At 39.4% G+C, this 27,920-nt stretch overlaps 1 protein-coding gene across 1 annotated transcript; it reads left to right on the top strand.

Moving 5' to 3' along the window:
- The first annotated feature begins 1,047 nt into the window (after window positions 1–1,047).
- On the top strand, window positions 1,048–27,512 carry tmprss3a (transmembrane serine protease 3a). The gene is made up of 13 exons (XM_088914128.1): window positions 1,048–1,062; window positions 2,924–3,062; window positions 3,780–3,893; window positions 4,916–5,032; window positions 5,612–5,735; window positions 10,048–10,173; window positions 11,375–11,421; window positions 12,018–12,183; window positions 13,876–14,045; window positions 15,009–15,104; window positions 15,896–16,038; window positions 26,299–26,451; window positions 27,468–27,512. The coding sequence occupies exons 1-13, from the start codon at window positions 1,048–1,050 to the stop codon at window positions 27,510–27,512; spliced, it is 1,455 nt and encodes a 484-aa protein (XP_088770254.1).
- The last annotated feature ends 408 nt before the right edge of the window (window positions 27,513–27,920 follow it).

Raw genomic sequence — 27,920 nt, 5'->3', positions numbered from 1 at the left:
TAAATATTTAAAATATTAGGATATTGTTATTTCTAGTGAACTGTTAATTTGCTGTAGTACTATACAGTAGCTAAAGACCCAATATTTCCTGTTATTCGTTGTTTTCAAATACAGCGCAAAACATTTCCATCGAAATGTTTCTAAAATAGACAGCACTTTAGGGCTACTGTCTCACAGCTCTTGGGTCCTGGTTTTGATTCTGGGATGTGGTGCCTTTTGTATGGAGTTCCATGTGTTCATGTGGGTCTTCTAAGAGGGCCACAGTTTCCACCCACCTTCCAAAAACATGATTTCTGGGTTAACTGGTGTCTCTAAATTGTCCCTTTGCACCTGAATGTTTCCTTTGACAGACTGTCATCCTGTCCAGGGTTTAGTCCCTTGTGCTCTGTGTCTGGGTGGCTTGCTGTGCCCTTCTCTTAGATGAAGTGGCTATAGGTAATGGATATATACATATATGGTAGACCTGATACATGTAAATGTACCAGAATTGAATGGCTTGTTCCAAATTATCTAGTATCATGGCTAGTACATTCTTTGATGAAGATTTTCATATCTTAATAGGATTGATTATGGCTGATTTACTTAATATATTAAATATATCTATGCAATATGAAATATAACTTCTAGGATGTGTTTATTTATATTCATTTGAAGTGGCAGACATAGCAATGTGTTTTATCTTTATAATATAATTCATTAATATAAGTTTAATATGGAGAACGGTATTTTCAGATCTCATGAATCAGTAGCCATGCTCTGTGCTTCAATGTTCAGTAACTAGTTGGCCTGCACCTTAATTCTGTATTACCCCATAATCCTAAGCAATGCTGCAGTAGGTGCTTGGTCATCCAATCTTGCCAGATGCTAGCTATTCAATACCCTTGATCAGGTTCTCGGCTGCTTCCAGGCATTTCATTATTGCGCACACTCCTGTTATTCAGGCAAGACGTCAGTCCAAGAGAAAATTGATGAGCTCCCACACTGCTTCTCATTCTGCACTGCTTTCCCACTACAATGAAACTGAAATGACTGTCGTTTCTCTGAAATATGGCTTCACAAGAGGTAAGTCTCCTGTAGGTCAGACATTAACCTTTTGGCTTCACTTGGAGAAACTGAGTTGAGAGGACTAAACTGGAAAAAGCTTCCATTAGCTAAAATGTGATAAAACAAAGAGCAGCCAGGTAAAAGGTTAATTTTAGAAAAAGTGATTATGGGACATTATAAGTTTTATTGAATCAAACTTTTCTAGTCATGGAAAAACTCACCTTAAAAAGCTGAAAATTACCTGGAGTAAACAGCAAGATAATATATTGTCTGATTGGGTGTTTTCATACTCTTTAACAAGTTTATAGAGTTTATAATTTATAGAGAGCATAAAAAGATTTTACAGGCAGGATACTGTCAAATAAAGCCCACAAAGAAGGTACATCTGGTGTTTAAAATGTGTGCTGTGTTTTAGTAATACACACTTAAGGAAACACCTAATAATGATAAACTAACCTGCTGCCAATTACCTGCAGATAATAGATATCCTGGAAGTATACTCTCAATTCCTTGAGTCTGCTGTCATGTTCTGCTTTCCATAATACAGAGCACTAATAATTTATGTCTGTAGTTTGTGATTGTAGTATGCACTGTGAACGTCCTGTAAGTGCTTAGATAAAGAAGGATTTTTATCTTTAACTGTCACTCAGTAACTTTTACTGCAAATTTATTAGATATAATTTACTAGATATAAGTAAATATAATAGGATTTAATTTTTCTTCATTTCTCTGTTCAACATCAGATCTTTCCTGCTGATCCTCCTGTACATTGTACATTTTTGTTGACTATTGCTTAGTGTTAAACCTGCTATATTAAATATGTTAAATTGTTTGGCTTGTGTTAAAATACAGTCTCTGACTATTCTTATTGCAATTTAAATTATTTTCCTACTTGTAATAATTTAGACTGCTGTAATTGATAAACCTCTTTTCATATTTATATTCTTTCAAATGCGTAGTTTTTTTCCATAGATTAATCTCTAAGGTAAAATTGAGGAGGTCCATCTCTATTTCTTTGATTTCTAGTAACCTATTGAATATACTGTAGAAACCCCTTCAACCATCAACAACATAGCTATTTTCCACACTGCTTTTCTTAAATGAGTGCTTCCTAGTTTCTTTTGGACTCCAGCTCACTGTAAGCTTGTATTAGTTTAAATGCTGATGAAAATGTTTGGGACATTCATTCCACTATTGTGATTGAAGTAATTTGCATTTAGTTGACAGTTCATGTGACAAGTTTCAATACCTGTATAAAATTCTAACACAATCTCCTGTATTCAAGAGTAATAAAGTTCGATCCTTTACATTGTGTATGAAATTCCATTGAGACCAGGATAACCTACTCTTTATTGTGTTCTTTCGAGGGTTGTCTTGTTTGTAAATGGGTGATCAAAATCAAAGAGTTTGCAATGAGATATTACCTGTGGATTTCTTTAGTGTTAGCATTACTTCCCTTGATTTGAATACAATACTTTTCATTATATGCCTATTACATTCCAGCTTAACTAGACTGCAAACAAACACATTAAATATTTTCTCATTTCATATTGCTGCATAATCAGTAGGCATCAAGGGAATAATACATCTGACATTTAATTACATAAATATACAATTACATAACAAATCTGACATTTATGTAAAGCCTTAAATTTCAAATGTAAGTTTGTTTTCACCTATTTGAAATTAATTTTCATTGTCCAGATTTATATATTATTTTAGTTATGGACTGCAAAAGGACAGTAACTTTGAGGGGAAATGTGTTTAATCTAGCACTGTAACATGTTTATGTGTGCTTTTTAGATGCTGCTGACTGAATGGAAAGAAATATTTTTTAAGTGTAAAAATAAAGGGTACTATCACTGATTTCCTTTAACAGGACTCACATGTGAAGTTAGATACAACAAAAATTGAGATTGTGTCTGTCACAGAGGAAGATTTACCTGCCATCGAAAACCCCCCCACACTTGCTGGGTGCCTTGGGGTACCAACTATAAAAATCCAGCCCACCGAAAATGGTATGACTAAAGACAAACAGTAAGGCATTTTTTTTGTATGTTATGGATAGGATTATTTTTGTTGATCACATCCATTATAACATACTCAAGGTTACAAATAAGATGAAGCCATTCAGTCCATATTGTTGTGTATTGTTGCTCAAGAGTTCTATCAGTTTTATTAAGTTTCTTTTAAAAAAATCCCATAGAGTTGGCTTCAACAACGTAGCTGGTGAAGCTGATTCCAGACCCTGCATATTACCTCTGTACAGTCTCCTGGTTTCTCTAACCAAGTTTAACCAAGTTAACTTCCACTTATGTTTCTTAAATCTCCACTATTTTTGCTGGTCTTGACGAAGTCCTCACATCTGAATTTATTTCGGGATTTTCAGTAGCCAATACCCGACACACACAGCCATCTTCTGAGTTCAAGGTTCTTTTCCGACAGTCTGTTTAATTCTTCACACCAGGACTTAGTCTGGTTGCTCTGGTATAAAAACATATTAAAATAATGGGAGAACAAATTGCAGCCATGTCATTCAGTGGAAAAAACACTCAGGGACTTCTAGGCCTTAGATACAAATGCATTCTTGTTTTTTTTAAATAATGAAAAAATTATTTGTTTTTTAACTCCTGTTGTAGAATTTAATATTGCTACAGATGATTTTTTGTGAAAAGCTAGTAAGAAGTAACAAAAGACATTTATCATTCTTCATCTGCCATTTCTAATTCAATTAGGATATATCAAAGAGAAACCATTAAAGGACTACTTCCTTACATACAAGAAAGAGCTTCTTGTTGCTGGTTGCCTGCTTTTTGCTTTGATCCTGGCCATAGCAATTGGAGTGGGAGGTGGGTGCAATTAATTTTTAAATAGTTAACTGTGGCAAGAATTGTTTTCTTCTATTACTATTTAATGAGCCATATCCAGTTATGGGACTGAGATGCATGTAGTTCGCTTAAATTTCACATTACACAGAGACTAAAAACACAATGTCTCACAGTGGACTTATTCAGTTCATGAGACTCTTGTCTGCGGCCCAGAATGAGCTGGATTTCTGAAATATGACTGTTGTTCAAGTCTAAGGACAGTACATGTGCAATCAACAGTGCATTGGCCTGAGGGTCAATCTATAACAATGCATGCTCCAATTAAAAAAGTATGCTGAGCGCTATTGCCCAGGTGTAACTGATTCAAGCCTGGCCACATTATTATCTGCTTGTAATCAAAATTCCCCAAGCAGTACACAATGTTGTCTGCTTTGATATATCCTATCAAGAGGATAGATCAGCCATGTTTCACCACCACTTGATGTATAACCATGGCTGGGACATGCCAGCTCTAGCAAGCTCACAGTCAATCTCTCATGAAAACACAGGGAGAACATGCAAATTCTGCATAGAAGGTACCCTAGCCCAGAATTAAATCCAGGGCCCTAGACCTCAAAGCAGCAGTGATGACCACCATTCATAATGGCATTGGTAACTCAGGGCATATCTGTTACTTCCTCTCTCTCATAACCAGTTGTGGGAATAGCAGCCTATTTTAGTTCATTTGCTCCTGTCATTCTCACACTTCTTCTAGGGAAGCACTACTGAAGGCAGACTATTTTTTACTTTTTCAATTTTCCACCATTTTGTATGGGATTGTAGAGAATACTGGTTTCTCAAGCATCACGATCAGGTCCTATGTCATATGTTTCAGTTCTACTGATTCCATCTCAAATCTCAGGCTTTCAGCCAGGAATATAGTGAAATTCATTGACGATTATTTTTCAGATCCTTACTGCTCTTTAATGTGATACACGCCTTTCATCATTATTAAACGCCTTTTCAACATTAGCCCAAATGAACCATTTGCTCTCACTGTACAGTGACTTACAGTTGTGTGGGAAAGTTTCGCTGTGGCATCTCATCCAAGTGCATCAGGAATTCAGCCCAGTGTGATGGGGTGACAGACTGTGACCATGGAGAGGACGAATTCAAATGTGGTGAGAAGCTCACATGTTATAACCAGTCTCTAGAGCTGGATCTGGAGGAATGAGTGCTATGTTCGAATGTTTCTGTATATATATTTTTTGATATGCCATTTTTCTGTGCAATGGTTTGATTTTTTCTTTTGGATTCAAAATTCTCCTTTTTGTCTGACAGAATGTTCTCTGGTTTTCATTCTGTTGTTTTACTATATTTCTGAATAAAACCTTGAGTAGTGCAATCAGAATGTTAACTGCAAATGACACACCCCCTAGATCATAACTACTTTAAGAAATGTAATACTATATGTCCTGTAAACTGCACTAGCCTGTTATCATGAGTTTTTAGCAAAATGTATATGAAAAACTTTTTATAGTAATGTAGCCTGTAGAAGCTTGCAACTGTTCAGAGTCCTGGGCAGACTGAGGACCAGAAATTGGACTTCTCTTCTATACATCCATCTAATGTTGAGCTGGGGAGGGGGTGTATCTTTTAAAAGTAGTTGCATTCTTCCTAGTCCCAGCTCTCCTGTCTCTTGTTTAAAAGGGAAATGTCTCTGGTGTCACTTACTGTATGTGAATGTGTCACCTCCACAGTCAGGCTCAGTGGAAAGAACTCTGTGCTCCAGATCTACTCTGGGGGCTCCTGGAGAACAGTTTGTTCTGAAGACTGGAGAGATGCCTTTGGGAGCACAGCCTGCAGACAGCTGGGCTACACTAAGTAAGTTATTTGTGGTGGTCAGGGTTTGTCTTACCTTCCATGGGAGATTAAGAAAAATTGGTGTGCCAAGTTGTTTGTTTTTCATTGCTCTACCAGTTTAGAATCATCAATTACTGAGGAATTTGTTTAAATGCTTCTACTTTGTCCTAACAATATCACCGCTCAAGACAAAAAGCAACTGTGTAACTCATTTTCTAAATCCTGTAAGGTACAGAGCACCAAACAGTAGAAGTAGCATTGACTTTAGGAAGTGCAAACTCACTGCAAACTTACATATGCCTGGCAAGTCCCAGGGAGTGCTACTGAACATTAAGACAAGTATAATAAAAAGCTGTTACAAATACCCTCAATATACTCAGAACAAGTTCTCACTGTGCCTGGCAGAGTGCTGTGCTGTAGCTCACTGTGTCTCGCAGTGTGCTCTGCTGTAGCACACTGAGTCTGGCAGTGTGCTGTGCTGTAGCTCACAGTGCCTGGCAGTGTGCTGTGCAGTAGCTCACTGTGGCTGGTAGTGCGCTGTGCTGTGGCTCACTGTGGATGGCAATGTGCTGTGCTGTAGCTCCATGTGGTTAGCAGTGTGCTGTGCTGCAACTTAATGTATCTGACAGTGTGCTGTGTTGTAGATCACTGAGTCTGGCAGTGTGCTGTGCTGTAGGACACTGTGTCTGGCTGTGTGCTGTGCTATAGCTCCCTGTGGATGGCAGCGTGCTGTTCTGTAATTCAATGTGTCTGGTAGTGTGCTGTGTTGTAACTCACTGTCTCTGGCAGTGTGCTGTGTTGCAGCTCACTGCAGCCGGAAGTGTGCTGTGAGGTATTTCCCTGTGGTTGGCAGTGTGCTGTGCTGTAGCTCACTGTGTCTGAAACTGTGCTGTGCTGTAGCTCACTGCAGCGGGTAGTGTGCTGTGAGGTAACTCACTGTATCTAATAGTGTGCTGTGTCATGGCAGTGTGCTGTGTTGTAGCTCACTGCAGCTGGCAGATTGCTGAGCTGTAGCTCACTGTGGCTGGCAGTGTGCTGTGCTGTAGCTCCCTGTGGTTGGCAGTGTGCTGTGCTACAACTCAATGTGTCTGTCAGTGTGCTGTGCTGTAGTTAATGTGTCTTGCAGTATGCTGTACAGTAGCTCACTGTGGCTGGCAGTGTGCTGTGCTGTAGCTCCCTGTGGCTGGCAGTGTGCTGTGCTGTAGCTCCCTGTGGCTGGCAGTGTGCTGTGCTGTAGCTCACTGTGGCTGGCAGTGTGCTGTGCTGTAGCTCCCTGTGGCTGGCAGTGTGCTGTGCTGTAGTTCACTGTGGCTGGCAGTGTGCTGTGTTGTAGCTCCCTGTGGCTGGCAGTGTGCTGTGCTGTAGCTCCCTGTGGCTGGCAGTGTGCTGTGTTGTAGCTCCCTGTGGCTGGCAGTGTGCTGTGCTGTAGCTCACTGTGGCTGGCAGTGTGCTGTGTTGTAGCTCACTGTGGCTGGCAGTGTGCTGTGCTGTAGCTCCCTGTGGCTGGCAGTGTGCTGTGCTGTAGCTCCCTGTGGCTGGCAGTGTGCTTTGCTGTAACTCATTGTTTCTGGCAGTGTGCTGTGCTGTAGCTCCCTGTGGCTGGCAGTGTGCTTTGCTATATCTCACTTTGTCTGGCTGTGTGCTGTGCTGTAGCTCCTTGTGGCTGGCAGTGTGCTGTAGCTCACTGCAGTGGGTAGTGTGCTGTGTTTTAGCTCACACTGTCTGACAGAGTGCTGTGCTATAGTTAGTGCAGTGTCTGACAGTTTTCTGAGCTGTAGCTCCTTGTCTCTGGCAGTGTGCTGTGCTGTTGCTCACTGCAATGGGTAGTGTGCTGTGCTGTAGCTCACTACTGCTGGCAGTGTGCTTTGTTGTAGCTCACTGTGTCTGGCAATGTGCTGTGCTATAATTCACTGTGTCTGTATGTGTGCTGTGCTCTCGCTCACTGTGGCAAGCAGTGTGTTGTGCTGTAGCTCACTGTGCCAGGCAGTGTTCTGTGCAATAGGAGGGCCTCAGCTCCCTGTGGTTGGCATTGTGCTGTGCTGTGCTTTCATTCACTGTGTAGTGTGCTTTGTTGTAGTTCAATGTAACTGGAAGTGTGCTATGCTGTAATTCACTGTGGCTGTTAGTTTGCTGTGCTGTAGCTCACTGTGGCTGGCAATGTGCTGTGTCGTAGCTCACTGTGTCTGGCAATGTGCTCTGCTGTAGCTCACATTGGCTGGTAGTGTGCTGTGCTGTAGCTCACTGTGGCTGACAATGTGCTGTGCTTTAGCTCACTGCAGCTGGCAGTTTGTTATACTTTTGCTCTCTGTGCGTGGTAGTTTGCTGTTTTCTAGCTCACTGTGGCTGACAATGTCCTGTGCTTTAGGTCACTGCTGTTGGCTGGTAGTGTGAGGTGCTGTAGCTCCACTTAGTGGAAACACCTTTGGTAGAAATTAGAGTTGTGAGTCTATTGGGGTAGGTTTCTAACCAACTTGCACATCTGCACTGTGAACACAGGTTTGGCAATACTGTACACAACCATTTTTATTTACAAGATGAGTGGTCCAAACAGTTTGAGCCCTGTAAAGTTCTGCTAGCTCTTATGTTTTATCTGTTTCATATAATTACTTCATATTCATATACTGAGATAAAAGTAAATATTCTTTAACTCTTGTTAACTAAACATCAAACTGTTTGGAAAAATACTTTAACTCGTCACAATTATAATGTGAATAGAGACGTTTTATACTCATCAGAGGAGCAGGATACAGTCTTGTGCAGATCAGTTTTATTGAGCTTCAATAAGTATACTGTAGCAACGCATGCTGGGCCTGCTCCACAGAACAGACAAACTGCAAGGATTTCCCAGCTCTTATATACAGTACAGACTGAGAAACACTCTTTTAAATGTAAAAGAAGTTTGTTTGACACTTTTAGTGTTTTAATTGTTTATGGTGTGTCATTGTTTCCCCTATTTAACACTTGTAGCAGGGCATGCTGTTGCGGCTGTTAGTATAAGTCACCTTTGTTAGCTCTAAAAAATATTTTGAGACAGCGTAAGTAAACAAGCTCAACAATCACTCTAATGATGTCTACAATATGGTTCAGTAGTAATATTTTAGTGCTGGATATGTGCAGTACAGATATAGGTCCTATTTCAACAGACTTCTGTCTTTATAAGTAACTGCTTTAAAGCAATCCTGTGCCCAGATGTCTTCTTGGGTAAGGGCACAAGGTAGACAGGTAGAAGAACGCGGTTCATCCTGGCTTTAGCTTGGTTCTGAAAATGTTTGTATATTTAAAATGTCTACAAAAAGAGTCCAACTGTCTTATTTCACTGATCAGGCAACAATAACAGTGGGTTTGTGAACACAAGATTTCTGCTGTTGCAAAAAGAATATCTTGGGCAAAACTCTGTACTTTACTGACTCTTAGTCTGGCATCTTAGAGAAAAGTTTAAGTCCAGACTGAAAAGACTGAGACTGCTTGCAGTTACCCGCAAGTTGGAGAGAGAGAAGGAGCCAGTGAGTTAACCAATGAAAATGAGTTAGGTTCTAGCATTTATGGTGCAACATCAGAGTTGGTGATTGGCTAAGAAGCTATCATATATAGTTCTGGTACCCACCCTGCAGATCCCTCATTGGTGGATCTACCTTTGGATGATGAACAGTCCACTTTGACCTGTGGTTAATGGAGCTAATCTGTTCTATATATTATTAGATTGTTCAGCATTGAATATATCAATGGCCCCTTATCAGAGGGGCCTCTTACCTTGTCCTTCTGCATTTACAGAGAGGCACAAAGCCTCTTTGTAAAGGCAACACAAAGATTATTAAGAGTTTTTAATAATACTTAATTCTCAGTGAAACCTTGCCACTAAAACTTAAAGATTTTGTTGCTATTTTTCAGTAATGGCTTCCTTCCTGCCATTCTGCCATGTAGGCCACATTTGTGGAGTGCTTGAGATATTGTCACAAGCATACTTTGACTAGTGTAATATACTGTATCTTGCAGCTTTTATGGTAGGAATAATATCTTTTTTGAAAACATGGAGGTGATGTAAGTTATTGAGCAATTTATAAAGTGATTTTGCTGAATGACATTAGTAATAACCAACCAGGGTCATACAGGTTTGCAGGATTCCATTCATATGTGTATTTTTGTTGCAAATACATTCATATTGCAACTCTACAGAAGTTGTGCATTTGGATTCCTTAGAATGTAGCCTAATGCATGGTTGCAGTTGAAGTTCACGTCCAGAATACAATGCATGATTGTGATGAAAATACATGGCAGATGGTCAGATTACCTCAGATATGCCATGTACATTAAAAATGTTTTTTTTATTCCACAGATATGTAAATTCCAGTTCTCTCCCTTTATCATCCATTGAACAGGATTTCCAGAAGGACCTAGTCTCCATTAACTTAAATCTTCCTGTGGGACACACTTTTAAGATTCACAATGCAACCCATGTGAGGTAAACATGGTAAAAGAAATATGATATAAAATGTAGGGACTAGCCTTTTACTTTTGTGAAAAGAAGTGTTTTCTGTTTTCAGTTCTCATACAGTCCGTCTTAGTTTTCAGATTTCACAAAATTACAAAACAATTGGGAACAAAATAGGAAACATTTATTTTCATAAACTTCTGTGGATCTCTGGAAAAAAACTGTTGTACTATGTTGATGAAGCAAATTCCCCAGTAGCATGCAAAAATCTACTGCATGTGATCCTTAAATTAAAAAGACACTAGTAACCAAAAGATCACTGTTTTGGTACTGGGTTGTAAGTCCAGTGCTTTGTTTGAGGCCCACAGTACACCAATTCCATGTAGAATGTGCATGTTGTCTTAATTCAGTGCCAGCAGATTGATGTTGGGCTGAAAAAACAGGTAAATAACATACAGTACAAAACAAAAAATATTAAATTATTAAAATAATTAAAAGTGACAACAGAATGTTTTGGAATGTAGCAAAAAGTGTGGAATTTAATTTAGGGAAATTATGCTCAAGCTTTACAATGGTTTTAATTACCATAACAAGGAAAGGGTATTATAGAGAATATTCTCAGTTTAAGAACGCTAAAAATATTCAGTCTAGAACAAAGGAGGTTGAGAGCAGATTTGATCCAAATACACAAAGTCACTAAATTATAAAATTAACTTAGTCATTAAATTACCAAACTGGAAAGATAAAAAATTGGATAATTGTTATGCAGTCTTTACAGTATGTTCTAATAGTATTGGGCAATTCTACTATAAGAGGTTCTTTTTATGCTCCAATTATTTTCTCTTTTCTCTTGATTGCTGACCTCCATATGATCAGCTGCTCTATGCATAGAATTTAACTCGGGTATGCAGCTCTGTTCCAGGAGAGTCATAGTGTCTGGCTTTCATTCCAATTAAAGTCTGAATGACTCAATTGCTTCAATCAGTTTCTTCTAAATCTCTGCTCACTGTCTGTTTAAGGCAGACTATAAAATCTGCAGGACCAGGGTACCTGACTTAAAATGGAAAACTACAGAGAAATGTAATTTAAGGTGCTAATACTACTGGCCACAGGAGGTTAAAATCCAGGGATTCATTTTGCACTGTGTCATATTTTTACTGTTGTCTTGTTCCCATCTTAATTAGTACTTCATTGCCTCCTAGACACTCACTATGATTTCTGTATACTTTAGCAGGACTCAATGCATATCAGGCAAAGTGACCTCCCTGAAATGCTTGGGTGAGTATTTTTCTCAGAGACAAATTCATGTATGAAATGAAACTACCTTTCAGTCTAACACAAGTATTTACAGGCTATCACAAAATGGTAACAGCAAAAAAATAGTAAAGTCAGAAATGTCTAGGCAGAAATGTCTGACAGGTGACACTGATGTGCTTGTATAGGATGAAAAGAAAACTGCAGATTTACTTAGGAATATTGTAAATAAAAATTCTCAATATGGAAATTCTCAATATAAAAGATGGTTTTGGTTCAAGGACCACACTTGATATTGAGCATTCTCAATTAAAAATAATAAAATGTTACATGGAATAGGAGCTCAGGGATGAGAACCTGCAATTGGAATACTCATCCATAAAAAAGGATCAAACCTCTAACTAGGTAATCAGAGACCAGTCAGTCTCTTCCATTTTTAATTGTCCAACTTCATAAATACCCTGAATGTTGTGTTTGTCTGTTATCACTGCTTCTGTGATATAAGTGTCTACTTTCTTGGTGTAATTGTGAAAATATCTCAAACAAACACCCACCCAATAGTGCATTGTGATTTAGCTATAACTGACATGGCGCCTTCTGAGCACTGTTTTTTCTTGCAGAGTGTGGCTCCCGCCAACAGTTTAGCACCCGCATAGTGGGGGGCAATGAGTCATCGGAGGGGCAGTTTCCCTGGCAGGTCAGCCTGCATTTTCAGAGAGAGCATCTCTGTGGGGGATCCATCATAACAACCCAATGGATACTCACGGCTGCCCACTGTGTTTACGGGTACGATTCTCTCTGGCTGATAACTTAGAGAGTAAAAACCCTCCTTCTTTCACCTCCCTAAAAATCTCTGGGAGCCAAGAGTGTTATTGTACCAGATTATTCTGTTTTTCATAAAGGAAAGGTATCATTGAGAAGCCTGCATGTACACAGAGAGATAACCATTAGAGGGTGCCTGGTAGTTAACTGGAAAAACTTGATTATTTGGTTTAATTCAATTCAATTCAATTCATTTTTATAAAGTGCCTTTCACAACAAGGTTGCCCCAAGGCACTTAACAAAGCAAGTGACCATACATGTTGTGAATATAGAACAGAAAAGACCAGAAGACAACGGGGGAGAGGAACCAAAAACTCCTTATTAAGGAGAAAAAAAACCTCTAGGGGTCCAAGGTCAACTGGTTGCCCAACCCCTTTGGGCATGCTAACGTTATATATAATTTATATAATTATATAAATTATATTATATAATTTAAAAAAGGAAATAAATGAATGAGGGTATTAATACATCCAGCCATCATGTCGTCTGTGTGCAGATCTCTGTAGACCAGTAAATTCCTCCTGAACAATAGTTATGTCCACAATGTCCCTCTTGGATCCATGGCAGTGATGCAGCATCCAACTCAGATGGTGCCCAGCCCGGGTGCCATCTGGACATGTGGGGAGAAGAATAGGATAGTTTGGTCAGAACAGATGTATCTACCTGGTGGGCCAACATAGAGTCACACAATGGCATGTACAGCAGCACCAGCAGCCATGGTTGCAGCAGGCTATAATGTAAGGTGTGAGTAGGCTAGGCTGAAGTAATAGGTCTTCAGTCTGGATTTGAATACTGAGATTGACTTGGCATCCCGAATATGGGGTGGGAGACTGTTCCATAAGCTAGGGGCCCTTTAATTAAAGGCTTTACTGCCAACTGTTTTTTTATTAATGCTTTTAACTTTTATGTTCACCTGTGCTCATTAACTGGATGACTGATTGTTTGCAATGTCTAGGTTTTCACATGTTTTTTAGCTGTTAAAAAAAAAGCATTTATGTAGGAGAAGAATAAATTAAGTATTTAACATTTTCTTAGGCTGTCACAACCAATTTAGCTGAACAGTCAAAAGCCAAGCACAAATGTAATAATTAACTGTTTGAAATATAGTAATTGTTAAGCTGGTTACACAGATAAATGAAAGTTATTCGTCATCTCATTTTTTATGTTTTAATCTGCTCAACAAATAATCAGAAATCAATTCACAGTTTCCATTAAGGATGTGATATTAAACCATATATTTTTATTGTGAAGGATCAAGTAAAGGTTTATTCCATGCTGAAAAGAGAAGAAAGGAAACACGTCTCAGCTGTGGAGCCTTCAGCATGGAATAAACCTTTAACTTGTTCCTTTGCAGACTACGCATGCTGACGCAGCTACCTACTTGAACTATTTTTTTGTATAAAAGCTACAAATAAGAAATGGCCAAAACCCTAAACACATGTCTTAGTTCAGAACCTGCATACTATGAGTTTTTCCGTTTTCCCCGTTTTGTTGTCTGCAATGCTACAAAGTGTGTTATCTCTAAAAGGACCTGCTGGATTGAAAAAAATACTTTCCCTAAAAGCTATTAGTGTACCTTGAAATATTTCTCAATCAGTTATTGCTGTCAATGTCCTGTAGGACAATGAATAAATAGCAATTTTCTGGATTTCTCAGGTTTGCATCTCCTTCTTTTTGGGCGGTATATGTGGGCATCACTGACCAACCAGTTCCAGGTGTGTCATCTCATGCTGTGTTGAAGATCTTTTACCACTGGAAGTACAAACCCAAAGCCCTGGACTATGACATTGCTCTAATGAAACTTAAAACCCCACTGAACTTCAATGGTAATGTTCCCATGTATTTTTATAATCTTTGTTATACAGTATCTTATTACAACAAAGTGTATTTTAATGCAGTGCAGAAGTTTGGTGTTTCTATTAACTCTGAATTTCTGATCTATGACAGGCATTGGTAAATCTAGTCCTTAATGATCTTGTAGGGGTTTAATTTAATTTATGATCTTAATTGTTTAATTAAGTTAATATAAGGAATACAGAAGTCAAGGATCCAGGTATCCATCCCTCATCTGAAAAAAAAAGGTTCAATTACTGAATTGTCTGAAACAGATGCTCTGAACTATTCATGAAAAACATAACTTTGCCCAATGCAGATATTACTGGCACAAGCAGATTTTTTTTGAAAGTATTAGGGAAACAACAAAACACTGCAAAAGTGCACAACAGAAATAATATTGATTCTTTCAAATGAATATTTGGCAGGATATGTTTCAAGCAGATTTCTTTGATTCATCTGTAGCTATTTCAAAATTCTTTGAATTCTAAAACAAGAATCTGCCACAAAACCTCATATGCCATTAAATTCACTGCATATACTGTACTATTTTTTCCTCTAGTTGGAAATCTTAGCTTGATTTCATTCCTGATACAGTATGTTTCTGACACCATTTAGATCATGCTTTATGAGATAAGGGTGGCAGGGTGGCACAGTAACACAGAAGATGTTCTTTCTTCTGAAGATGACTTAGAATAGACTTTAGTTATTCTTTATATTTTTCTAGGTAGCATGTTTGCAATAATAGTTTTCACATTTTGTTGTTTTAGTCATGACACTTGATGTCATTTTGTAATTTCGCTAAAATGGAACTCCACAGGAAGGGTGTGAATACATTTGCAAGGCACTGTACAAAGATCAAAAACAGCTAATTATACCTTTAGAAAGTCGTGTAGATTGCAGCACTAGATTTTCATTAGATTATTTATGTATCTCACTCCATGTCCCATATGAAGGTCTTGTGGAACCCATCTGCCTGCCAAACTATGGGGAGGAGTTTGAAGATGGGAAGCTGTGCTGGATTTCAGGCTGGGGAGCAACAGAAGATGGTGGTAAGACTAAGAAATGGTAAAGAACTGCAGAATAGGAAGTCATTCAAGCTGGCCAAGTGAAGTAAACCCCAAAGCATGCTGTATATCTTTCATCATTTAAAGTAGAGGTGACCAATTCCAATCTTGAATGCCTTTGGTTCAGCACATGTTAGGGGTCAGGGAGTCCCAGCAAGTGCTGGAGGAGATCAGTCCAGCAAGTGATTCAGGTCAGGGGAGCTCCAGTTCTGTCCTGCATACCTTCTTCTAGCAGGTGTTTTAGTACCAGGGGTCCCAAACCAGTCCTTTGTTGCCCCAAAGTGATGGAAAACACTGTTAACCAGCTTAAGTTAAGCCAATCATAAATTCAACAGGGATGTTACGAGCTGTACAACATTGAAAACATGCTGTCAAAGCTACACTCCAGCTGGACACCTGCTGGACTTGAGGCTTCCCTGACTTAAAACATTTCTTGCTGGTTGTCTAGCTTTTAAATATTTACAGATATTCAGATGAGTCTGATCCCTGATCTTAATAAATGATAGATCAACTGTAGATGAAATGCATTTTTTTTCTTTTAAATGCAAAGGTCTAAGAAATAATACAAACACACCAAAGTTTTTGTTCTGTGACTTTGTGCACTGGTTATGAAGTTATGATCTTAAGCGCAACTACTCATTTATTCTTTTTGGGTTAGTAGTTATCTATATACAGTATATATCAATAATATATATTGTCCTGTTTTAAAAGACAAATCCATTGTTCAAAAACATTTTTAATGATTTATTATTTTGCTGATTGATTTTACTTGACAGGTGAAGCAAGTATGTCAATGAACTATGCCCGAGTTCCTCTCATCTCTAACAAAGTGTGCAGTCAGCCTACTGTATACCAAGGCTATATCACACCCAGGATGATCTGTGCTGGCTATTTGGAAGGTGGTACCGATTCTTGTCAGGTAATGGTTGATCAAACTGGAAAAAATATGGAAACAAGTAAAAGTATGTTATAATAAGTATTGAAAAGTAAGGTTTTTCTAAATATAACATCAGACTTCATCATGTATTGCTCCAAATGCTTTAGAACACACACGAAGTGAGATTACTCAGTAAACCAGATAACTTTTGAAAACATGTTAACAAAAGTCAGGATTTGAATTGAAAATTGAATTGCATCCAGTTAAGTAACTACAGTAAAACAACATATCCTCTATTCTTAACCTGCTCCAGAACTGGTTAAATCAAACTTTACCTGAATTTGAGGTTAAGAGCACCACTCACAGACCAATCAATCCCCTGCAAAAAATGTCACTTTTCTTCAGGGTTGCAGTTGTCATAGTTAAGTGTTAAAGGAAACTCAACCTCTCTGCATAGGGAAGAGATTCCTTGTGACTGGTGTGGTTTTTTACTGTGTTTTTCAGTAAAGTGACAAGTATGCTGTGCAACGAGGATAGTGGTGTATGTGATTAAAATAGTATTCACTGTAAATGTAGCTTCTGTTCCTGTAGTTATACACCATGATTGAAGTTCTTGCAGGAGTTTCTAATATCATTGATGCTCTAGACTGCTAGCCATCCCACCCCATTAAATACTCCACAGGGTCAAACAACCAGGTACTGAAAAAAATATTGATTTTAACTGAAAATCAATTCACAGCATCAATGTGCAGTTAAAAAGGCATTTTTACCTAGTTAAGGTCTTTCTGCAACTTGGAGGGGGCGGTTAACCTACACTGCTTGATTCACACCACAAAAATATTGGGGAAAAGTTAGTATCCCAATAATAAAGGAATTGTGTAGATGATGATTCTTTCTCCTACAGTCATGCTCTGCTCACGCTTCTTCTTGTTGGTTAAAACTAGGGAACATTTTCATCTGTTGATTGCTCTAGACTGTATTTTACAGTACCACTGTGGAAGATAATGTTGTATTTTGTCTTCACTGCTGCCAGATCCTCCCATTGTGGTCCAGCTACTGTTAATTCATAAATGACATAAAACATATTGTAGAACTACACAATAGCTTAAAGAGAAGCTCAAATTGAATGCAATAATAATGTAAGCATGGATTTTAATTAAGGGAATGGGCATAAAGACAGTGAATGAGTTTTTATTATGCCAGAGCCAGGGCATACATTCATACAAACAAGACATAGTGGCAAACTGAGATTAGTCAAATCTTATGCTATACTGATTTCTACGCTAGCCACACAGGAACAGGAAAATGACTGAAAATAGACAATGAATTTATTACTGATTTTTTTGCAAAGACTACAGTATAGCTCCTCCTTATTACAAAAACTTTTATCCTCATAGTTTTCTATAAAGAGCTGTAATTCATGGTGGATTAATATGCACATTCCTTCGCTGTTGTGAAGGAGCAGATAAAGGATTTGTTGCCCGACCCTCCTGCTTACTGAAGTGTGGTATGAATCTGGATAACTTGGGATAATCCTGAATTAGTCAAACCTGCTTTGTAAAGCCCCAGTACTTTTTCTATTTATTGTTTATATACCTTTGTACCTTTGTGGAAATTTTTGAAAGCTTTATTTATTGGAACAGCATTAATATGCTTCTCTGCGCACAAAAAATTATTGAAAAAATATGATAATAATAAAAAAAACACGGTCGTCAATTTAAAAATGCTAAATTGACCACATGAGAGTAGCTGCGAGAGGCCTAACTTGGCTGCGTGCATTATTATTGCTACTCGATAATGCTTTTTACAGAACACTGCCATAGCTAATCCTGAAAAGTAAGAAAAAAGGTTGCTGGGGAACATTAGCTTTGACAGAAAAGGGTTCTGTCCACGTTCCCTCCAATTTTTAATGGCCGGTGTGCGCAAAAAATTCAAGTTGTGCAGAGTTTTCCCCCAGTGACAAAAACTTGTGCTTACTAAACTGAGTGCATGTAAAATTGTAAACCTGAAGTTATTTTTTGTTAATATAGTCATTCTCATAGAAGCATAGAGTTCCAAAAGACAGGGACAGCGATTCAACAAGCCCAGTCATAGAGATTGATTGTCAAGCGAGCATGACCAGTGAGGCATGAGACTACGAGAGCATAGATATCGATTCTAGGACTGCTATTCAGAGGCAATTTAGCCAATTATTAAGGAAGAAACTATCGATTGCATTTGTCTTATTCAGTCATTTATTAATCACATGAGGTTAGCAGTCATATTACCCTGCAACTCACAACTGACAACCCACTGAAGATAAGTGTTGTAACAGAAAGAATAAGGTTCTGGACCCGAGATGAAGTTAAACAGATGAGTTTATTACATGCAAGGAACAATAAAGCCGAAGTCTTGTTTCCCGCAAGAAACAACAAAACCGAAGTATTGTTCAAAGTGACGGTACAAACTTTAGGTTTATATAGCCCTTCCTTGCCACTTCTGACGTCACAGAAAGGACTTAATTTAACCCCCATCTTTACATTTTTTATTTTACTTCATTCCCCCCTTATAAAATATGGAATACGTCAGTACTGCCTATTTTTTTTCATAAAATGTCAGGGCAGATCTTTCCTTTCTAGATGTACAGGCATGCATTACCATGACATTGTGTGTTCCACAGTTACAAAAAGATGTGATTGATGTTTTTGTACAAGTTATAGTTACAATTATACATATAAAACAATCCTAATCCTACAAATAAAGTCCTACCCCAGGACCCAAACGCAGACCTCAGCCATGTGGAGATCTATCGTCAGGATCTTGGAATAGCAATATTGACCCAACTCTGATTATCATTTTTTGGCTGATAGATATGCCAACACCCGGAATGTATTGATACCATATCCCCAGTAATGCTCCTCAGGCCTAACAAGCACACTGTTGGTCCACCTTACAAAGCATCAGACACAGAAATGGTAACAACATTATTCTGTTCACTCAATCTCTGATGCAGTGGCTCGGTGACAGTGTGATGCGTGGATCCAGCGATCTCATCCTGTCACTCAGATGGCACAGTCAGTAGTTAGTGGCACTTGATATGGTCCCTCCCAGCATGGTTGCAACGTCTGGCAGGGTATCTCTTCTTCACCCACACCCACTCACCAGGTATCTGGTCATGTCTTCCCTCTACTGGAGGTCCCCAAGCGTCCAGCACCTGTTCACGAGCCCTGTGCACCGCTTCAGTTAACAAACCTACAATACTGTAATAAAGAGTTAGTAAATTCAACAGTCCGTTTAGCGAAACTTGGCCCTCCAGGGAGTTTCTTTGGCTGCCCGTGATGATCTCAAATGGGCTCAGTCTCACAATTCCGTTTGCTCCAGCCCACAAACTGCACAGGACAGGAGGTAGAGCATCTACCCACGGTGTTCCTTCGGTTGATATTTCCTTAGTTGGTCTTTCAGACTGTTGGTGATGGGGGCAATGTAACTTCCATCTCACCCCTAGTGAGGCGATTACAATCTGGCACACCTTCCCAGTGTAGTATGCCCCTAGATCAGTATCCAAGGGGCAGGGCAGTCCGCACCACGGGATCATCTTTGTCATACACCTGGGTATCCACCAGCATGAATTTCTGGCTACAAAATGGCATTAGGCTGTGAGGGCATGCAGGGCATCTGGTGTGCTGACGGCCCCACATTCTTTTCACATTTTTTCTAACCACATCTATTAGAAGCCTCAACCTGAATTCTCCCCTTTTCCCCAGTAGAGGTTTCACAGGGGTCTCAGACTCCTGCTCTCCCAGTGCCGCTAGCCTGGCATCTGCACGGTTGTTCCCTTGAGTTACGGGGATTATTTATTGTGTTATTTACACCTTACTACAGCTACTTCAGTCCACAGCTGTAAAACTACAAATCAGTTCAGAGACAAATCCAGTATTCTTAACTGGAGTCCCTGCCATTGTGAGAGAATCCTATTTCTCCATAGCCATCCAGAATTGTGGCCTACATGTAACAAATACATACATTATATACATATACAGTAACCCTTTAACATCTTTTTACAATCTTCCATCAGGGCTATAAATTGGCTTGCTGCGCTGAGGCAGTGGAGGGGCATTTTCCGGTCGTTAGCACCTCAAATTCTGTTGTAACAGCTCAGCCTGTTCTTTGTTTTCTCTCATGCACCAGAGAGGACCCATCAGTAAACAGTATTACATTTTCTTAAATTTTCACGGTCCCCCACCCTTTGGCTACAGCATCTAATGATATAATAGTATCCCACCGGATGGTGCCTACCTCCATGCTCCTGGGTCAGCACAGCTGCCCAGAACCCATTTTCCACACTTACATACAAAGGAATGGTTGATCCAGCTGAGGAAACCCCAGTCTCAGCACCTGTAAGAGAACTTTTTCAAATTATTATAGGAGGCTTTGCTGCTGGAACCAAGGCAATCTTGTCCTTGGACTGCTCTCCCCCCTTAAGCAGATCTGTTAAGAGTTGTGCTCACCCCGTAAAAACATTGCACCCAGGCCCTGTTAAAATTACACAATGCTAAACACAAAAGGGCCTTATCATAACTACTTAATATTAGACCCTCTAAACCCTGAAGCAACTCAGACTTGTGGGTTTCCTCGTCAGGGGAAGCACTCAGAATACCATCAACATACTGAGTGATCATGGCCAGTTGAAGCCACATGATACCCTGTTCTGGATAGTCATTCCTTGTAATGCTGCATAACATCCCAACCCAATAGATCTGGGATAAAACCACCCACATTTGCGTGATAAGTGCATGTGAATGTTAAAATCAATGTTAAAATCTGGTACTCAGCAAGTAAAACTCGCTGCCTCAATACTCCTGTGGTCTCCTGCCATCTCCCCATATACATTACTCTATAGCACACTGTGAAGTGAGACAAGCATGACAGTAGTGCTCCAGTATCCCATAACAGAGAAACCGACACACCATTTACAGTACATTTTAGGTTTAACTCCTTTTATGCACTGGACTGGGACAGACTTGGGGAGGCTACAAGGGATTTACAGGATCTAATCTTTAGGTAAACAGATCTCTCACAAGACTCTTTATTCTCCCCAGACAGAGCTCTTAGCTGGGTGATACATTTTTCACTGTTCTTTCCTGTCAGTTGAACCACAGGGCAGATCCCGGCTTCCTTCATCCTGCATGCACCTTCTGCAGTATCTGGTTTCAAGCCATTCAAATAAATTCAACTTTTGTTTCAACTATTACAACTAAATGTATGTAAATACAAAAACTGTTTATCCACCTGTACTGTACTTCTACGCTCTTATATTTTCCAATCTCTTTAAGTTGATTTTCGTCAAGTCCCTTTAGTTCTGTCTCTAGCCAGTCCGGCTGGCTAAACACACTCGCACTGTCATTTAGTATACCAAAACTCACAGTTATGCACTGCGGTCTTTTACACACACACACATACGTACATGCCGGCACACAAATTCATAAAACACACGTACAAATCAAGAATATATTTTTCTCTTCATACTACAATGCGCTGTATTTTGTTTCACTTCTACATGAATCCTTTTTCCTTTTAACAGCGTTACTTCTCATAAAACTTGACATCGCTTATTATCTGTCTGTTTATTTTTTTTCTTCACCACTGCTCTGACCAAACACTGTCTGACAGTCTGTACCCCTTTTTGATCCTCCTGCACAGCCTCTTTTGTTCATACTCTTTGTAGCGAGTAAAGTATCTTTTCTTTCTGTTTTTTTTCTCCCGTAAACATGCTTCTTAGTAATCACATTCCAATTTCTCTTTCTTTTTTCTCTCGTGTATCTGCCACCACTGGTGCCAGCCGCGCACCAGGGTGGCAGCTACATCCTTGTGCTTTTGCCAATACTCATATGTAGATGCCTGATTTCTTTACAGGCATCTTTGCCCCAAACTCCTTCTAACAAACTCAGCTTCTTCTTATATTTTTCCTCCTTTACACTTTTCCAATACAGTATATAAACGGACCCTTACACTACTTTCTCAAACCACCAGTTAGCACACATGTTCGATTTCTTTCAGAGATACTTTGTCCTGTGGTAACAGCTCATAGAGTAGGGGGATGCTTTCACTTGGAAATCCTGGGCATTCCTGCACTTATTCAACTAAGGGCGTCTGTTACCTTCAGATCTAAATGCCTCTCAGAGTCTTTAGAGAGAACTTACACAGCACTGTTCACAGGCAAGAAACGAGACCTGCTTTTGTCCCTGGGTGGACATACACACTGAGCTCAATCAGGGCTATTCTCGGATCTCAACGTCCTTTAAATCCTGCTACTTAGTGCTTTGCTCTTTTATTATGAGGTGTGTTTATGTTAGTGTCGTGCGTGTGTATATGTTTACAAACAAGGAAAACACCAAAAACATACATATATATCTTCTACTTCTCTCCTTTTCCCTTTAAAACAACAAAAAACACTCTATGCCAATCCGTGCATGATCAAGGCATAGCTCATCTCAGGACCCCTGCGCGCAATTTAGGCCAAACCAGTTCTGGATTACGTGCCTACCTTAAGGCACAACTCAGCTTCAGAACTCCTGTCCACATTTAAGGCCCAACCCAGTCCTGAGCTCAGCGGTAAAGGTCCAAACCCATTCAAAAACTCCACGTGCAATTAAGGCATACACCAGTTTCAAACGCCTGTGCACAATACCACGGATCACCGCCTGCCAGACCAAATTCTGGGCTTACAGCAAACCACCTATTACATACACCGGTGTCTTCCCCGGGCCAGAGGTATCCAGGAACTCACGTTTACTCCGTCATCTCGGGTGATTCTCCCAGGGAGGAGAGACTTCCCAATCGGTCAGACAAGAGAGTCGGGACTTTTTTTAAAAAAGAGGAGTCCTTACCTCTTAGTAATGTGCATGTTGATCGTCTCTCCTGCTGATGGGAAGTTCTGCGCCTGAAGCATCCGCCGACTACGCCAAAATTGTTGTAACAGAAAGAATAAGGTTCTGGATCCCGAGATGAAGTTAAACAGATGAGTTTATTACATGCAAGGAACAATAAAACTGAAGTCTTGTTTCCCGCAAGAAACAACAAAACCGAAGTATTGTTCAAAGTGCCGGTACAAACTTTAGGTTTATATAGCCCTTCCTTGCCACTTCTGACGTCACTCGTTATTATGGTAAAGGGGGGAGGTCAAGCGTTTGGCCAGTTTACAGCTTTTTGGCCAAATGGTCAGGGATTAAGTCCCCAGGGAGTTTCCTAGCTTGCATCTGGAATCCTTATCAGTTCTCCCTTTCCTGCCATAAATTCCTGTTGCTTAGAAGTCTAATCTTCAAGCAGAAAGGACTTAATTTAACCCCCATCTTTACATTTTGTATTTTACTTCATAAGCAAGGCTGAGCCTGGTCAGTACCTGGTTGGGAGACCTCCTGGGAAAACCTGTGGTTGCTGCTGGAACTGGTGTTAGTGGGACCAGCGGGGGGTGCCCACCCTGCATTCTGTGTGGGTCCTAATGTCCCAGTATAGTGGCAGGGACACTATGCTGTAGTGGGCGCAGCCTGACAGTGTGTTTTCTGTAGTGCATCTGTAAAAGTTAGTGAGGATCTGGGGACATATCTTAGCCTCCTTCAACTATCTTAGGAAGTACAGGCGCTGTTGTGCTTTCTTAATCAGACAGGTGGCGTTGAGAGACCATGTGAGGTTCTTGGTGATATGGATGCTAAGGAATTTGAAGTTACTGACCCTTTCCACCAGTCTCATTGATGTGGATAGGGGCACGGCCGTTTTGCAGTTTTCTGAAATCAACGATCAGCTCCTTGGTTTTGCTGATGTTGAGGGTGAGGTTGTTGTCTTCACACCACGTTGTAAGCAGATTGACCTCCACCCTGTAGGCCCTCTCATCATTGTCTGTGATCAGACCTACAACTGTTGCAGAGGGTGATGTCGAGACCCAGTGCACTGAGTTTCTTGACTAGTTTCTCTGGAATGATGGTGTTAAAAGCTGAGCTGAAGTTGATGAATAGTAGTCTTGCATATGTGTTCTTTTTATCCAGATGGGATAGGGCAGCGTGTATGGCAATGGAGATTGTGTCATCTGTGGATCTGTTGGGCTGGTAGGCAAATTGGTATAGGTCCAGTGTGTCTGGAATGGTGTCCTTAAAGTGCCCCATGACCAGCCTTTCGAAGCACTTCATGATGACAGGTGTTAGTCATTAAGGCATGTCACTGTGGTTTTCTTAGGTATTGAGATCATGGTGTTTGTCTTGAAGCAGGTGGGGACTACAGCTTGGGCCAGAGACATGTTGAAAATGTCTGTGAATACACCTGCTAGTTGATTGGTGGAAGCTCTGAGGACGTGACTTGGAATGCCGTCAGGTCCTGCAGCCTTGCCTGTGTTCACTTTTAGCCGAGATCTCCTCACCTCATCTGCAGACAGCGAGAGCACCTGGTCAGCTGTGGAGGGTGCAGCTCTGTTGACTGGTTCTGTGTTGGTGGCTTCAAACTGAGTATAGAAGGTGTTGAGCTCGTTAGGCAGGGAGGCATCATGGGCAGGTGCACAGATGTTCTTCCTTTTGTAGTCTGTGAGGGCCTGTATACATTGAAATATGCACCTTGGGTCTTTAGTGGTGAAGAGTTCCTCTAATTCCTGTTTGAGTGTGTTTCTTGCGTGTTTAATACCATTCTTTAGATTTCGTTAGGATGAGACATTAACCAAGGTCCCGACTCTCAGTGGTCATTAAAGATCCCCATTAAAGTGAGTTTGCTCTTCTACATATTTTTTTATATTTGGAGTTATGGATGTGAGTTGCAGTCTCATGTTTGATTCTGCATCCAATCTGTTGCAAAACTTCGTTTTTGTAGACACGTACGATGAAAATCCGCTTTCGCACAGATAGGTGGTCACAAACGGGAGAAGAACAGAAAGAGCTTTCTCTGATAATACTGCTACGCTGATAATCGTTTTTGGTGCTGCACTTCGTTAAAGCTGTTTGTAAGGAAGAGTCTGAAGTCAGGTCAATTAATTTCTCATATTATTTTGACGTGAAGTTTTTTATTGATTTTCATATTTCTTCTTTTTCTTTTTTTTCACTCGTGGTTGCAGTAATTTCTAAGCGATCTTTCTACCTAGTAACACGCTGTTTTCTCTCATTGTGAGAGTTTTTGAGATTTGCCGAATGGCAAAATGGCAAACATTTTCATCTCCAAACAAGATGGAAGAGCAGATAGAAGAGGAAATTTCATCCGACACCCTTGAGGTACTGTACCTTCTGGCTCTAGCAGCGAAAGTACGTTGAAGATGACATTTCTGAGTTCTTGGAGCCATGCAAAGCCATTGTAACTCACCTTTTTGTTATTGATAGCAAATTTTTATTTTTCTTGTATTCTATGTGAGAGCTCACGGAACCCCTGTTTGAGAACCACTGATCTAGGCTGTACTTTACAGAACCATAAAAGGAAGACTGTAACCATCATAAAGCTGCTCTGGGTTTTGACTGTATTGACAACAGGAAAGTAGACAGTGCTGTTGCTGTGATAATGCCTATGAGTCTCCTTCAATGTGCAAATTATTCTATAGTTCTGACATCCACACTGTACTATCTGTGTTCACAGCTTCTGGAGTGTGATTTAGTAATTGGTCTTGATTGGCATTACATGAAGCTCACAAAATTAAGCTCACAGAAAGTGTACAAGAACTGAAGACAGTAATGTTTCCTAGAAGCTTTTCCCGACAGTCCACTTTGAGAAAGCATATGGTTCTGTTCGAAATTATGGAAAGTATAATTCAAACCTTTGATCTTGAATTAAACATCTTTAAGTAACACCAAAGTAGATAATATAAAGTACATAAAACACTCACCTGTAATTTAATAACTTTTGTCTTCATAGCTTTATTATGGGTCTGTACTTGCAGTTAATATAATTTAATGAACTATTTACAGAAGTTCTTACTACTTTTTACTTTTTAGTACTTGATATAAAGCTATGCAAAAATATATCTTGTTGTTTTTTATGCTGTGCACTTTTTAGTAGACAAAATTAAAAAATAGTATGTTTACTGTTAGGGTGGACTAAAGTACCCAGCTTTAAGTGCTTTTGAGAAAATAGTTTTATCACATATTTTTGTCGCCCAAAAAAATGTCCTAAAAAGATTAGACCAATTTTTCTGTCTGAACATTGTGTTCTTGTTCACAGGTAAAAAAGTAAATATTGAAACATGTGGTAAATCTTTACCCTTTTTGAAAAAATGTGAAAAAATGTCTCCTGGGTACTCCTGCTGTTTGAGTTAGGCTTTGCAGCAGATGCTATCTGATGGTGTACTGGTGTGCAATGTGACAGGGAGACAGTGGTGGCCCACTGGCCTGTGAGGATGCCTCTGTTTGGAAGCTGGTGGGAGCAACAAGCTGGGGTCAGGGATGTGCAGAGCGTAACAAACCAGGAGTCTACACCCGAATCTCTCAGTGTCTCGACTGGATCCATGAACAGATGGAGGTAGGCAGAACAGGGTTTGTCTGTTGAAATAATTATTTGTATTTCAGTTCATAACGTTTTTAATTCAACATTTGTCAAATTTAAAGTAAACCCTACTTTTAACTGCAGAAAATTATTAGTTCCCACTTCTTACAGCACTTGGAAGCAAAGTAATGTACTGTAGGTACACTCATCAGAGACTGGATTGTTAAAATAAACCAGCACCCAAACCTCTCTGTGGCAAAAGTCATTTGATGAAGCAGGCATACAATTATTTACAGCTTCCTTTAAGAGAAACAGCATGCCCTCAAACAAATGAGAAGGCTGGTGCCCCTGGGTTGCCACATGTTGAAATGATTCCACATTTGTTGAGTAGGCTGGAGGAACATGATGGATGGGTGAGCAACTGTCACACACGTTTATTTTATCATAAACCATCAACAGCATCCAAAAATTCCTAATGTAAAAAAAATGTAACAAATGTTAATTTCATTTGCATGCTGGCTGTCCTTTTGGAAAATGATACCCTAGTCTATTGCAAAAAGAACCATGCAATCCCAAGGATGCTTTTGAATCCTATGAAAGTAATCAAAAACATATTTAACAACAGTGTTATCTTTCCTAAGAGATATTTATTAGGTTAAAAAACTATTTCAGTAGGTACATATCTAATATTAACATTATGATTGTTACTGGAAATGGTTTACAGACCTATGTCTAAAACTTGAAAACATCATACATGGATATTTCATAAATTATTAACAGGATTCTCATATGCACATACCCACAAGGCAGCAGACATGAACTTTATGTTCCTATTGTCATGTGTTAGGGTCTAAAATTTGATTATCTGGGATACAGCAGATTTTCTTTTTATCCTTAAGCGTTATTTTATCTGAACTTGTAGCCCTCTTATTCTTGTTTTGATATTGAGTGCTGCTGTTTAAGTTAGAATTTGGTCATAGAGAAAATTAAATGAAGGTTGTAAGTTTGTGGGCAGCATAAAAAGCTTGTTATCTTTATTTTTTGTTCTTCAGAGAGAAGAGGCACTGCATCCAACAACATTTAGTAATAGGACTTAAGTAAAATGGCTTTTTTTAATAGCTGATTTTAGATTTTGTAATTTTGTCACATACTATTTTTGAACACACACATACAGAGCCTTGCAAAAATATTCACACCCTTACACAGTTTTTACATTTTATTTTAAAGCTTAAATTCATTTCACTTTGAAATTAATGTTATATACACCTTATTCTGAATAAATATTTGCTGTGGCAAACCTAAATTAATTTACAATTATTAATACAATTACTTGAGTGTGTAATAATAGTGGTTCACATGATTCAGAGATAAAGCTGTATAAAGGTACAGATCAGGAAAAGGGTATGAACAATTATACTCTTCACATCTATGTGAGCATGGTGAAGCCGATTATTAAGAAGTAGAAGGCACCCAGACACTGCCTGATCAGACCATCTCTCTAAACT

This window comes from Atractosteus spatula, chromosome 4 (genome assembly GCF_055471065.1).
Source record: "Atractosteus spatula isolate fAtrSpa1 chromosome 4, fAtrSpa1.hap1, whole genome shotgun sequence".
Taxonomy (NCBI): domain Eukaryota; kingdom Metazoa; phylum Chordata; class Actinopteri; order Semionotiformes; family Lepisosteidae; genus Atractosteus; species Atractosteus spatula.
The sequence above is the reverse complement of the archived record's forward strand: the minus strand, read 5'-3'. Positions and strand labels throughout refer to the sequence as shown.

Bases quoted from the DNA above. Each gene is read 5' to 3' on its own strand.
- tmprss3a (XM_088914128.1), top strand. The intron at 11,422-12,017 runs GTGAGTATTTTT...TTTTTCTTGCAG, and splicing joins GACCTCCCTGAAATGCTTGG to AGTGTGGCTCCCGCCAACAG. The intron at 16,039-26,298 runs GTAATGGTTGAT...GCAATGTGACAG, and splicing joins GTGGTACCGATTCTTGTCAG to GGAGACAGTGGTGGCCCACT.